The sequence below is a fragment of the Macrobrachium nipponense genome, chromosome 6 (genome assembly GCF_015104395.2).
Source record: "Macrobrachium nipponense isolate FS-2020 chromosome 6, ASM1510439v2, whole genome shotgun sequence".
Taxonomy (NCBI): Eukaryota; Metazoa; Arthropoda; class Malacostraca; order Decapoda; family Palaemonidae; genus Macrobrachium; species Macrobrachium nipponense.
In genome coordinates this window covers 86,042,247-86,058,066 of record NC_061108.1, presented here as the reverse complement: position 1 = coordinate 86,058,066, position 15,820 = coordinate 86,042,247, and the positions used below count along the sequence as shown (strand labels likewise).

The following is a 15,820-nucleotide window of genomic DNA, read 5'->3' as shown; positions in this document are numbered from 1 at the left end:
CAAAACAATAAACACTTCGAACGGAAACCCTAAAGCAAAAGTATATTCAAAGTATGTGTAGCAGAATTATATAATCAAATGTAATATTATATGTAGGTCCGTGACGAGGAAATCCCGAAGAACAAAGCAGGTGACTAACGACCAGGTAGTAGTAATAATCTCTTTCATACCAATCGTCCTAAACTGGTTGCATTTCAATCCATTACATGGTCATCCAGGGTTTTCTATTATGTCACAGAAAGCCAAATCACTATTTTACTGGCCTACAATGCTTACAGATATAAAAAGCACATAACTTATTGTAACATGTGTCATGAAAACATGGGACACACTAGGGCACCTGTCAGTTTAGGGGCCTATCCCGTGCCAAATCAATCCTTGAAAGAATACATGTAGATTTAGTAACAGAGTTACGAGTCTGACAGAGGAAATAAACACCTCTTAGTTTTAATAGTTGCCTTGACACGTTATATAGAATTAATAGCACTAAAAAACAAACACTGCTATTGAGTGCGCTAGGAATATTTATGAGTGCTACATCAGTAAACATGGAATTCAACACATGATAATCTCTGACTCGGCTGGTGTAAATCAATAATAATTTTCTTAACTCGTTGTGTGAATTCTGTGCATTAAGAAAACCAATAACATATTTTATCACCCAGAGTCAATCGGTTTGGTAGAAAGGATAAATAAGAAAGTGTCTATGTCCCACAAGTTACACTCGTGATATTGGATCCAAACTGGATTATACCGGTTCTCGCGGTTTTAAATACCCTTATCATTCATATCTTGTATCTATATGGTACGCCGCTAGGACACTTTTCCACATATTCAGGCCAACTATTAATTTATCAAATATAAAAAAGTATGGATACAAGTGGAGTCGATATAATATACTCCGTAAGAAGTTACAAATTATAATAAAAAAGGAATCACGATAAAATCAATAAGGAAAACGTAACCATATGCAGTAAGTGTTTATAAAATATCCAAATATATATGCGTAAAGATCTGAACTCTAACTTAATGCTTTAGTATAGTAGTCCATTCAGTATTCTAGGGATATTAACGACAAATAAGCTAAAAGTTCAAACACATATCAAAACCTACTGGCATATTGTCTGTCCTAGTGGTTTATATTTGAAGTCAATGAAAAGAGAAAAAAAAAAAAAGAGAGAGAGAGATTTTAAAGTCAGGAAGTCTAGAAGTGAAAATGTATATCTATGTGAATAATCCTATCTGGATATTACAGGGTAAATATTCTATATAAAAATTTGTATGGAAACCTTTTTCATTAGTTTGAACAAGGAATATCTAATTTAACATAAGTAATTACATATATTTTACAATCTTGCAGGTTTCCAACATGAAACTAATATTATATTGTTCAATTTTGGTACTGCTTTTTCAGACATTCTTTTCATGTGGGTGGAGTATTAAAACAGAAAATATCCAATTTATACATGGCTATCATTTGATAGTACTAAAGTCGTATCTAATACAGCGAGTAACGTAACTCTTAAGCTGGCTGAGAGCAATCTCCTGCCAGGTGATGATGTCATCAGTCCTAAAGGTGCCTGGCACGTTTTGCTGAATCATCACTGTTCCTTTCAACCCCAATAATCCGCTTGCACTGGCTTCATCTGTAGTTGTGTGTTGTCTTGCGCTTACAAAACAAGTTAGCTGGAGAGTGGAATGCTTACCTTATGAACTTCACATGTGGTTCATAGGTCACGGTGACATACATACCCGTAACCTATTCTTATCCATGGTGATCAATGCAAGTTTAGTTAAGGAATCGCAATTGTTTTAAAAATAATGAGCAAAATAAGCAAATAGAATTTCTATAACATCAAAATGAATTAATTTTTTCTGAACCTCATAGACAATTAGAGTCAATAAATCAGGTTATGACATTGGTAAACGGACATTTAGAAGTATTAGGTCATGGGTATGAAAAATTTACTTGCAACATTAGTATATTACAATTCAAGTATATCACATTCATGGGAAAATGTCACATTTTCTTGAGAAACCCAAAGTTTATATAGAAATTAGTTACATAGTGGGTTCTTTCGTAGCATCTCCTGCCTAAAAATTAACCTCAGAGGATGTGTGCGAGAAAATTGAATATGAACCTTTTGTTAGGGGCACATAGGATCGGATTTTATCACAACTTAATTTCAATAAGCGTAGAGAATTACAGAATCATGATTAATATTCTCTTTGACTCTTATGTTGCCTGGCAATCTTACAAATAGCTCTGTTTCCCACTTCTTTGTCTTGTAACTTACTACCAGTAATATCGAATTTTCTTTGGGATTCGTGTTGATATCTGTTAATATGGATATTTTTACGGTCGTCAGAGACCTGGATATGTTCATTCATTGTTATAATACCATGGATAAAAAAGTCTGTACATCTGACTCTTTTGAATTCCATAAAATATCAGCGAATTCATGAGGGTTAAGTCTAGTCCTTAATGGCTTTCTCCCTCCCATATTTGAATGTTGTCTGAATTTACTTTGCCCTTGTGACAAGTATAATTTCACTTACAGGCTGGTTAACGGAACCTGGTTATAGTACCCTGCAGTACGAGAGTTTCACTTCGCATGCCTGGACAGATCATCTACAACTCCAAAACCCATTCATCACTGCGGATGACTGCAGTGAAGTAACTACTGCCTACAATGTGAAGGGAATAAGCACCATCATACGTGAACAAGCTTATTTTGTGGACTTCTTGGACCGACACCCGTATCCCGTCGTTAATCTCGTTTTTAATGCGGAATGCTCTGGCGACTGTAGGAATTGACTACAAAGGGACATAGTTCCAAAAATTACGGCCAAGGAGGATATTCAACTCTACGTTGCTGGCACAGGACTCGTGCTGGGGATGATTTTATTCATCGCGAACGTATCCGTATGGCATAGGATGCAGAGAACAAGTATGGGCGCAAAGTAGAACGTCGGACCCTGCCCAGGCAATTTCCCTTTGTTTTTAACCATTTGGAATTGGCCATTTTATTTGGCTATAGTTGGTTGTCTGGAACTGTGTAATGGGAAGTTATTTGAAGTGCTAGTTAAATGTGCAGTGGGTATATCCTTGGTCATGTATTCCATATATAAAGTATCAGTAAAGGGTCAATATCTATATAACTATCAAAGTTAAAGTATCAGTAAATAACAGAATAAATATATATCTGTGCATGTACGCACTAGGAATCTATTTAAAGTGCACCTAGATTAATCACTTAGAATAATCATTTATGTTAATCAGTTGTATTAAGTGCACGTATATTGATCATAATTATATGAATCCAATATATATATATATATATATATATATATATATATATATATTATATATATATATATATAATATATAATATATATATATGTGTGTGTGTGTGTGTGTGTGTGTGTATAAAGTAAATAAACAAATAGGTAGCCTATAATCAATCTGTTACCTTTTATCTTACCAATAACTGCAGTTAGTATATGGGTTAATGTATCAGTTAGTATATGAGTTAAAATATCAATTACTATAGCAGTTAAAATATCAGTTACTATATCAGTCAATATATCAATTAATAAATCAGTTAATATATCAGTTAATATATGATTTTTATCACTTCATATATGATTTTTATCAATTAAAATATGATTTTTATCATATTAATCTTTATGTTATGCAATTATCAGGAGTACATTAGTATTTTCTGTAGCATATGTATCTTAATGAGTTGAAGTGAAAAACTGTATCATTAAATATCACGTGATCATTATTATTTACAAATATTATCATAAGCATATGTCTCATATCTTATTACATGAATCTGTATTTGTGTACACCATGAATTTTTTTTACTTATAAGTATTTTCTATATATCTGTACATATTCACCATAGTGTCTGTATCACACTCCTATAAGTCAAATGCAAGTCAAGCTTGAGTAATATTCAGTGTTTGGTTTTGTGGCCGACCGAGCATTTATGTAAGTGCTACATAATATGATATATGGAATGTTATTCCATATATAAAAAACTAAAACTATGATTAATTAAAACCAGAGACCCAAGAAGTCAACCAGTTTGCTTGCAGGAATGTGATCAGACCAGATATGATAAAGTAGGCTAAGATGACGTTTTGTAATCACTCAGTGTCTAGTTGCCATCACCTGTGGTCATTCATTTGTTTTGTAAACTGTAGTCCAAGCTTCCTGCTTGAGACAACCACAGTGACCTATAACTCAAATGGCTTACGTGACTTGTAATCTATGTCATCTGTGTGTATGTTCGTATGTTCGAGCTACTGTCTGCTTCCTTTATGATTTGTAAATCAGATTGTAAGTCAGAATTCAATCAGCCATCATCATTAGAAGACCTGTCCAATTTTATCTGATCTTCATCATGTAGTCTCAGAGAATAGAGATATTTTTGTACTCTGTGTTTTCTACTAGAAACCTCACATTAGAAAGAAGATAGTGAATGAACTTAGGAACTATCATTATGAGTTGAAACACCTCCGTCGTCATAACCAAAGAAGATACTGACTTTGTAAGTTATCATCAAACCCCAAGACACTCCAATGAGTATGGAGAGTCATAACAACCCGACCTTAGCGTACAATTATCGCAGGTCTAAATAACCTCAAAGGGCGCCTTATTATACAAGGGCATCAGCCCTATATATGTATAAATATATATATATATATATATATATATATATATATATATATATATATATATATATATATAAAACGAGGATATGAACCTCGTTATTCATTTGGTAAATGTGTAACTCCGAGCATCAGGCAAACCAACACACAAATATCTCTTTCTCTCTCTCTCTCTCTCTCTCTCTCTCCCTCTCTAAGGCAACCAGCGGCTCGCGACTTTTCTTTCTCTCTCTCTCTCTCTCTCTCTCTCTCTCTCCATTCTGTCTCTCTCTCTCTCCATTCTGTCAGGTAATCAAAATGAGAGAGTTGCATTATAAAAATACATTTATTTAACAACGAAAGATAGTAAATCAATCAGGTCTCACAGACTAACTTAATTCAGATAAAACCCCAACATTAAAATGTCTAAAAAGTAATGGTCACACCAAATGTCTATTCTCCCATCGGGACTCCCTAGGTCCCCCCCACATGGTTCCGCCAGAACCGTCTGTTTCAAAGACACGAGAAACCACTCGTAAGTACACATAAGCTTAACAACAAAGATTAAAGATTGGACATTCTCATAGATGTTAAACAGACAACAAGCCACTCTTTGGCTAAAACAGTTCAAGACTCACCCAAGCAGCCGGAATATTTCACACACTATATTATAAAGAAACTTTCGCTGAGCTTCCTCGCCATCCTGCCTTTCTTCCAAAGACGCCTCTAAGCCAAGTCCTTCATAGACTTGCGTATGATACATTTTAAAAGGAAGAGGCGCACACGCACATACAAACGCACACTTCATTAATGCCTCACATTACTGGCTACAACCAGTTTCCCAAAGGCACTTTGAAAAGAGCTCATGAACTGTCGTACATTGACTTGTCTACTATGCAGTTTTATATCACGCCACCCCACAGAAATAATTTGTCAGCTTTTCTCAGGTCGTTGCTTCGACTCTGTTCTCCACATTCCAATAGGTCACAGCGAACATATTGGCAATATATCATTAATCATAACCCTAGGCCTAACATAGCTCGGCCTCGCCCACTTGCTAGCACCCGCCTAGCAAAATGGTCAAACAAAATAGCTTCTATAACATAAAACACATTGGCCGGCTTAAAATAAAATATAAGTAATAGCTGCACGTCTCTGGCATTATAAAATAAAGTCTTATTATGCTTCATTTCTCCAAATAACACTAGAATTTTCTCTCATCTTGGATTCTTGAATATCCCTCTTTGTCTGCAACTAGCTGCTCAACTGTAGCAGGCTAAAGGAAGACAGAATGCCTCCCTCATTGTAGAAGACCTCTAACAGCTTCTGCAGATCCCCAAAAGACACGCTGTAGAACTCTCGTAATCACCATGGACAAAATGACAGCAACCTCATTGCACGGGTGTGTTAGTATGTCAGTCAAGTCATTGGTCAATCCAAGAAAATTAACCCCAGACATACTACTTCTATCAAACAATGATCTCAAAAAGTCAGAAATACTAACTGAACGTCTCCCAATTAACTCCATTTAATATGACTACTAGATCATAAGTCATTATCACAACTCTCAAAGAAAAAAAAACATCAAGTTCTCCAACTCAATTCTCCAAACTCACACATCAGCACACACAATCCAAAACTCACAGCAACTCCACGGACTTCTGCACTCACATTTCGAACTCAAATGTTCTCATAAGTAAAAAAAAAAAAAAAAAAAAAAATCGTAATGAGCCCAAGGAGAAAAAAAAAATCACGTAACAAGCCCAGACCCAAAAAATGTTCTCTCAAGCTCTGATATCTGAACAACCCACAAAATCAGTAAAAGTCTCCAATGTTTAACAGCAAAACCCCTTTACTGCTCATATAATTAAGTACAATGAGACTTAATGTCAAACTCCCATTTACGTAAATAACAACCCACGAAAAATTACATCTCCCGTCCAAAAAGAAATGCTATTTAAGCTCAATCCCCAATTATATCTCTCATAGGAAAAGGAAGGAAAAAAAATAAAAAAATGATAATCACAAGTAAACTTCCCACATCACAAAATGCATAATATATGCATAACATACATAGCCCCACATTTTTCCCCAATAAATGCCCCATGAATATCTACGGAATTTGCCAGAAAGCAAACTCTTACACATGCGCTTTCGTGAAATGCTATTGTCAACATTTCCAGATATTGCAAAAACTCTGAGCAATCACCTCCAGAGGAAAAGGAACAGCACACGGCTCATCACATCGCTTGTCAGCAGAAAAATCCGCATGTGGACGTGTGCTCAAACAGCAGCACAAAAAATGTTTAGTCAGACACACAAGTTTGGAAACTCATGATTCTCAAGAAAACGGTCTAACTGACATGAAGTAAGCACATTTCACAAAATTAACTCTAGGATATGACTAATGTGTTCAAAAATGTGTCTCAAAAACGTATTTTCTCAACATGACACTGCCCAATCATATGCCTCCAAAAATAATACACATGTGAACATAAAATAATGCACACATCTCCATAGGACCACAATGCAGTAATACCACTTGCCTCTAAATAGTCACGAAACCAAAGAGAAAGAACCACAGAAATCTTCTCTTCGCTCGAGAAAACAAAACTCCCATAACCACAAAAAAGGGTTGCCCGCCCAAGATTAATTCCACCTCCATACATAAATATGTGACACCATATTAATAATAGGAGCACTCCAGTGAAAAAAATATTTCCTCCATTTGGTTAATAACCACATCCACATATTCCCTCTTATTTCTCTGATAGCCACATGTTAATAAAAAAAAAAACACCACTCCAGGAATAAAGAATAATCACCTCTATTTAGGCAAATAAAAAGTATTTACCTCTATTTCCCCAATACTCCATGTGGAATAAAACAAGGCTCCAAAAAATATATCTCCAAAAAGGAATATCAAAAAAATGAAATCCTATCTCCAAAAAAATGTGCACTCAAAGCATTTAACTCACACACTCACAAATATTGCCCCATATATCTTCTCAAAAATGTTTCTCCATTTGCAACAAAGATGGCTGCAAAATAATTGAACTAAACATAGCTCTCACCACTATTGCCAAATATCAAAATGGCCAAAAATATACCTCCAATATATTATATCTCAAATTATAACTCCAAAATAATATACCTCCAATTATATTATATCTCAAATTATAACTCCAAAATAATATATCTCAATTCTCCAAAGAATAACTCAATGTTATAGTAAAAAACTATAAAACTCTCTCCTTAGCATTATTGCTGAAAAAAGGCAAAAACTCGGCAAATAAAAACTGTCTAGAAAATTCTAGAAAAAATCACCAATGTGCCACAACTCATTATAACAGAACTCCAAATTCACAGTGTCTAAGCAAAGACTTCTCCATATGCACTACGACATAGGCCACTAGAAAACTTAACCAAGTTTCCTATCTCTCACAAAGTTGTCACAAATACAACAAAGGTATTGCGCAAAAAAACTCACAATTTCTGGAACACAAATATCCAGAGAAAAAAATGTAGTGCCATTACGTATGCATTCAAAAAAGTGCAAAAAATTCTCCCATATATTTCACTGCAGCATCAAATAGCTGAAACACAAACACGTTCCCGAATAATGACTCTAAGTCACGAACTGATAAAAAAAACTTGTGTCAGCGATGGCTAACTTCCAAAACAGGAGAAAAGAAAAATCAATGGTATTATTAACTATCTCTCGTGACTCACATATGTCAAGCAATTATCTGCTGAACTCATAAAAAAAAGAAAAAAAAACAAAACTAATGTGTTGTTAGTTCCTCCCAAATTCAAAAAAGATTTCACCACCCTTGATAGCATTACAGCACCCATGTATTAGTATAAAAAACAAATCAGTATCAGAAATATCATTATCAGCAAAATCACCAAAATTGCTATCAAAATCACCAGTATTAGTATAAAACATCACCAATGTTAATGCTTGTCCATTCACCAAAAGATTCAGCACAAAATTCACCAAAAGTTCAGCAAGATTCAACACAATTCACCAAGATTCAGCCAGATTGAAACCCTTCCCAGTGAAGCGATAGAACACCCCCCCCCTCCCTCAGTCAAGTGATACCCCCGAGGTATACACCAGTAGTAGTAGCAGAACCCTTGCAATACCCCCTTAGGCAGGCCATACTCCCCTTGCAACACGCCTCTCTGCGCCGGTTAGCAGAAATGTGGTGAGCCCATAAAATTCAGTGGCCACTTTGTCTCCAAGCGAAATATGCTATCCAAGCACAGTTCGCATGCATTAAAAACATCTTCATTACACCCTTATGTTAAACAAAGACGAATGCATCTATTCTAAACACGCGCCAATAAAGAAAACACGTCACTTTCTGCTACTATGGGGAAAAAATATTTGACCTCTTAAACCAGTCTCATAACCCTGAACTATTTCGAAAAACCCTGCCCCTTGAAAAACAATGTTTTTTAACACTCACCACTCCATAATGGGAACAAAAAGAACTCGGAATTTGCGCAAGACACGCCAGTGACACGCACAGGAATCTCGGGATGCACTCGATATTACACACAAAAGTCACACTGAGTGCTGCAACTGCTTCTCGGCAGACTGACTGGGAAAAATGCTGAGTCAAAGAAAATCCTTCCCTCTCCCCTTTGCACAGTTAACGGATAGATATTTCTAATTTTTTCTCACTTAGTAACAGAAAACTAACAATTTAACAATTTTCCACAATCCCACAAAGGTTTTGTCGATCGAAAACTATCGCTAAGCCATAACCCCTCTATTTTTAACTGGTCACCTATCTCTTCATTAGCGTACCCAGGCATAAAAAAAAACTTTTATACCCCTTTTTGCCCGCTGCCACCACCTGTAACAAGGATATGAACCTCGTTATTCATTTGGTAAACGTGTAACTCCGAGCGTCAGTCAAACCAACACACAAATCTCTCTTTTTCTCTAAGCGATACCTCTCTCTCTCTCTCTCTCCCTCTCTAAGCAACCAGCGGCTCGCGACTTTTCTTTCTCTCTCTCTCTCTCTTTCTCTCTCCATTCTGTCAGGTAATCAAAATGAGAGAGTTGCATTATAAAAATACGTTTATTTAACAATGAAAGATAGTAAATCAATCAGGTCTCACAGACTAACTTAATTCCAATAAAACCCCAATACTAAAATGTCTAAAAAGTAATGGTCACACCAAATGTCTATTCTCCCATCGGGACTCCCTAGGTCCCCCCACATGGTTCAGCCAGAACCGTCTGTTTGAAAGACACGAGAAACCACTCGTAAGTACACATAAGCTTAACAACAAAGATTAAAGATTGGACATTCTCATAGATGTTAAACAGAAAACAAGCCACTCTTTGGCTAAAACAGTTCAAGACTTACCCAAGCAGCCGGAATATTTCACACACTATAGTATAAAGAAACTTTCGCTGAGCTTCCTCGCCATCCTGCCTTTCTTCCAAAAACGCCTCTATGCAAAGTCCTTCATAGACTTGCGTATGATACATTTTAAAAGGAAGAGGCGCACACGCACATACAAACGCACACTTTGTTAATGCCTCACATTACTGGCTACAACCAGTTTCCCAAAGGCACTTTGAAAAGAGCTCATGAACTGTCGTACATTGACTTGTCTACTATGCAGTTTTATATCACGCCACCCCACAGAAATCATTTGTCAGCTTTTCTTGGGTCGTTGCTTCGGCTCTGTTCTCCACATTCCAATAGGTCACAGCGAACATACTGGCAATATATCATTAATCATAACCCTAGGCCTAACATACTACTATATTATATATATATATAGAAATATATATAATATATATATATATATATATATATATATATATATTAGATATACATATATATATATATATTTATTAATATATTATATATATATCATATACTATTTATATAACAGATATATTTATATATATAGGGCTACAAATGTCCTTTAATATCTAATTCGCTCTACCTCGGAATTGATATATTTTCATATATGCTTAATCGAAGGGAAATTCTTAGGTTAAGCATATACGAAAAATATATTAATTCCGAGGTAGAGTGAATTAGATATTAACCCTCTTACGCCGGAGCCCTAAAAATCAAAACGTCTCCCGTATGCCGGGCCTGGTTTGGAGTGAGCGCGGAAGTGGAAAAAATAATTTTTTCAAAAAATTACAGCGCGCGTACTTTTGAAGATTAAGAGTTCATTTTTGGCTCCTTTTTTTGTCATTGCCTGAAGTTTAGAATGCAACCATCAGAAATGAAAAATAATATCATTATCATATGTAAATAATGCGATATATGGTAGCGAAAAAAAAAAATTCATACATAATTGTATTCAAATCACGCTGTGCAGAAAACGGTCAAAGCTAACGAGTTAATTTTTTTTGCGTTGTATTGTACACTAAATTGCGATCATTTTGATATATAATACATTGTAAAACAATAAAAGCAACACCGGAAAAATATTATCACAAATGATGTACGAATTCATAACGAGCGGACGTAAAAAAATGTTATTTTTTCAAAATTCACCGTAATTCTAAATAAATGTTTAATTTCGTGCCCCCCACCTTTCGTTAGAGACTTCCAATTTGTTTCAAATTAAAACAAATGATTGAATATTACGATACTGTAAGAGTTTTAGATTAGAATTGCAGATTTCGACCATTTCGGACGAGTTAAATTTGACCGAATGTCGAAATTTTAATATATATATTTTTTTTTTTTCATATGCACATATTTCGAAGATGGAAAAAGCTACAACCTTCAATTATTTTTTATTGTATTCTTCATGAATTTGCGCACATTTTGATATATGAAACTCTATAAAAAGGCTAATATGAAAAGGAGCAAATATTAGGATAATGCCATGTACGTATTTCGGAGACTTGCGGCCGCGAATCGGCGCGCGGAGTGAAGGTAAATATATTTTTCAAAAATTCACCTAAATCAAATCACAATATTGTTTTAGAGACTTCAAATTTGTTTCAAAAATGAAGAAAAATGACGGAATATTACTAGGCCGTAAGAGTTTAGGCTTACAATTGCGTTTTTCAACTATTTCGGTAGAGTCAAATTTGACCGAACGTGATTTTTTTTCTATTTATCGTGATTTATATGCAAATATTTCGAAAAAAGAGAAAAGCTACAACCTTCAATCATTTTTAGTTGTATTCTACATGAAATTGCGCAACATTTTCATATATAAAACTTATGTAACAGCTAATTTTAAATGGTGCAAACATTTCGACAATCGCACAAAAAAATTCTGATTTTTTTCGGAAGAGTTACCGCGCGAACGTAATTTTTTTTTTCATAAATTCACCATAAATCGAAATATTGTGCTAGAGACTTCCAAGTCGTTGCAAAATGAAGGTAAATGATTGAATATTACTAGAATATAAGAGTTTTAGCTTACAATTGCGTTTTTCGACCATTTCGGTAGAGTCAAAGTTGACCGAAAGTTGAAATCTTTGCACTTAACGTTATTTATATGAAAATATTCCAATACTGATAAAAGCTACAACCATGGGTTGTTTTTTGTTGTATTGTGCATGAAATTGCGCACATTTCCATATATAAAACTTTATGTAACGGCAAATTTAAAAGGGTGCAAACATTAGGACAATCGCACGAAAAAATTTATCGGAAGAGTTATCGCACGAACGTAAGGAAAAAAGTTTTTCATAAATTCACCATAAATCGAATATGTGCTAGAGACGTCCAATTTGTTGCAAAATTAAGGCAAATGATTGAATATTACTATAATATAAGAATTTTAGCTTACAATTGCGTTTCTCGACCATTTCTGTAGAGTCAAAGTTGACCGAAGGTTGAAATTTTTGCACTTATCGTTATTTATATGAAAATATTTCAAAATTTATAAAAGCTACAATCATGAGTATTTTTTAGTTGTATTGTGCATGAAATTGCGCACATTTTCATATATAATACGTCATGTAAAGGATAATTTAAAATGGTGCAATAATTATGTCAAAGTGACGAAATAATTTCCGAGATGTGTCACTGATACTTTTTAGTGCGATAAGAAAGAAATTCGCGCTTGCGCGCCTGCGTAGCGATTTGTAAACAAAAACAACGCCTTGATCCGTGAACTCCCAGCATCCCCCAAGGCACGTGATACAAAAGTTTTCGGCTGGTAGGGCCTATAAGTATTTTTCCCGAGCAATTTTTAAAAAACTTGTTTTAAAAAAAAAAACTTTTTTGAGACGACGTATGATACGTCCAATCGGCATACGGGAGACATTTTGACTCGACGTTTTAATACGTCCAATCGGCGTAAGAGGGTTAAAGGTGTCCTTTAATATCTAATTCGCTCGATATATGTGTATGAATCACGGTAATGTGATATGACATATATGTGTGTGTGTGTGTGTGTGTGTGTGTGTGTTACAGTGAATCTGTATAATCAGGGAATATATATATTCTCTGATATTTTCAGGGAATGTGCATAATGTCTGATTCACTCAGAGGATATGTATATTCCCTGAAATTTTTAGTGAATATACATATCCCCTGATTATTCCCTGAATCGTGTTTGGTATGAAAGAACAATGAAATAAATAGCTGAAACGATAAACAAAGCCTTGTTTTCACAATGTAAACTTGTATGGTATGGTAGAATAATGGAATAAATCACTAAAAACAGTAATACACTTCTGTAATATTTTATTTATCACATAAAACACTTGGATGTAACAAAATTTATTATGAACAGAAAATAATACTTGTCTGTCACAAAATACTCATTTAAAATAAAACTAGTAAAAAACTAATAAGGATCGTTCTAATATTTAGAACGAAGCCTTGTTTTCACAATGCAAACTTGCATGACATCGTGATTGCATTTAACTTTCAGCTTAAAACATTTACATCGATTTGTTTGACAACGTTTTGAACCAGCACAGGTGCATTTGGCGAAACCTTGACCACCTGACTTCGACTCTTGCTGCACAGCAGTTCGAAGCGAAACAATCATATCAGTTGTCACATGGTCTTTTGAATACAGTTCATACGTACATAAATCAAACTGATTCCTGGTATATTTCCCACTCAGTATACCACTCTTCACTGCAATCGTGTAATTGTCATTTTCGTCAATATCCATAATTATTCCCATGATATTCCTTGGATCCCCACGACCCCTATCCACCATTGGTATTGGAATAGTTACATTGTTCCCGACGTTTCCACGGTCCATAATACGACGACTTCGTTTAACCATGCGTTCAGCTTGTGAAAGCTGTGCTCCGCACGCACGTTTTCGCTGAGAGGTAATATTCTTTTGACGAACGGAGAGTGGTGATGTTGGTTCGACAGCAGGTGGTTCAGCAGTAACTGGTTCGACAGCAGATGGTTCGGCCATAACTTGTTCGACAGCAGGTGGTTCGACAGCTGCGAGAGAGAGAGAGAGAGAGAGAGAGAGAGAGAGAGAGAGAGAGAGAGAGAAACATTACACTCACTACAATCCACATAATAACATAAAAATACAGTGTAATGAGGGAAATTTTTTATCCGTTCGACCATAAGGATACCCTACTGACTAACCTCTAATCACAGTCGTGCACAATACTCCCAGTGCAGTGACTTGTTTGACAGCAGGTGGTTCAGCAGTAACTTGTTCGACAGCAGGTGGTTCAGCAGTAACTGGTTCGACAGCAGGTGGTTCAGCAGTAACTGGTTCGACAGCAGGTGGTTCAGCAGTAACTGGTTCGACAGCAGGTGGTTTAGCAGTAACTGGTTCGACAGCAGGTGGTTCCTCTGAAGTTGTACTTCCGTAATTACTGCCAGCAAATCGTCCTCACTTTGGAGACGGTGAATTACATCATGTGGAAGAGCTGAAGTTGTCAGTCCTACTTTTGCATCGGATCCAAACAATGCAGCAAATGGTGACCTTCTAATGCCAGAATGGTAGCTAGAGTTTTTTTGAAACTGCACAAATTTTAAACCAACTGTCCAGTCAGTTGTATTATTATCACTCAACCAGGCTACCAACATATTTTTAATATCACAGTTTGCTCGTTCAACTGACCCCTGGCTCTGAGGATGTCTAGGTTTTCCATGAACCATTACGAGATCAGGCCAAAGCAGTTTAAGTTCTGTAATTACACAAGCAGTAAACTCCGATCCGTTGTCACTTTGTAGAATTTCCGGTGCACCAAGTAAAAGAAAAATATCCAACAGCTGATACGCAACTTCTGCAGCACGTTTTGATGTGAGAGGTCTCAATACACAGAACTTTGTAAGATGATCTTGGTAGACCATTATCCACTTATAGTTGCCTTGCTTCATCACCTGCATGTCTACAAGGTCAACTTGTGATCTGGAGCCAAAGTTCTTTGTCAGAATAGGTCTAACAACAGTCCCTTTGGTTGTTGGTCGCTTACGTTTACGCTGAAATTCGATGCACAGTGATTTGTAAATAGATATTGCATCATGGGTAATGTTGGCATACTTTTTAGATAATTCCTTTACCATCTTATCGTGCCCTCTGTGGCCAGTTGCAATATGAGCACGCTTAATAATGTCGAATGTATCCTCCAATGTAGCAAAATAGATAGGATCTTCATTGGCAGTCCGTCTTCTAATCAACTTGAGAACATCGCCACACTTGAGGATCTCATACTTCTTCAGAAGGTAGTATTCATGAGGCGTCTTTTTGCCTGACTTGTCAATTGCTGTCAGTTCTGAAATAATTTCATTATACTGTTCTTTTGGAAGCAAGACAGATTTCTTTCCTTCACTTCTTTGGAATAATTCTCCCCGAAAATGTGCTTCTAAATCACACTCAGTTGGATTTGCCATGGTGTTGACAGTAGGAAGGATGGCGTATGACTGGTGAGTTAAACTTTGCCTGACCTTGTAGTGTTGAGGGGGGGGTATAGCACAGGGGTTGGAAGGTGGTAATTAGATAGACTCCTACCATGGTTCGCTAGTTCAGTGGTTTACATTGTGTTTACATTCAAGTTTACATTGTGAAAACAAGGCTTTGTTTATCGTTTCAGCTATTTATTTCATTGCTCTTTCATACCAAACACGATTCAGGGAATCTGTATAATAATATAGCCGAATAATCAGGGAATATGTATATTCACTAAAAATTTCAGGGAATATACATATCCTCT

At 35.8% G+C, this 15,820-nt stretch overlaps 1 protein-coding gene across 1 annotated transcript; it reads right to left on the bottom strand.

Moving 5' to 3' along the window:
- Positions 1-14,249: 14,249 nt before the first annotated feature.
- LOC135216576 (KRAB-A domain-containing protein 2-like) lies at positions 14,250-15,500 on the bottom strand. The gene has a single exon (XM_064251953.1). It carries the CDS (start codon positions 15,498-15,500, stop codon positions 14,250-14,252), a length of 1,251 nt encoding a protein of 416 aa, XP_064108023.1.
- Between the last annotated feature and the right edge of the window lie 320 nt (positions 15,501-15,820).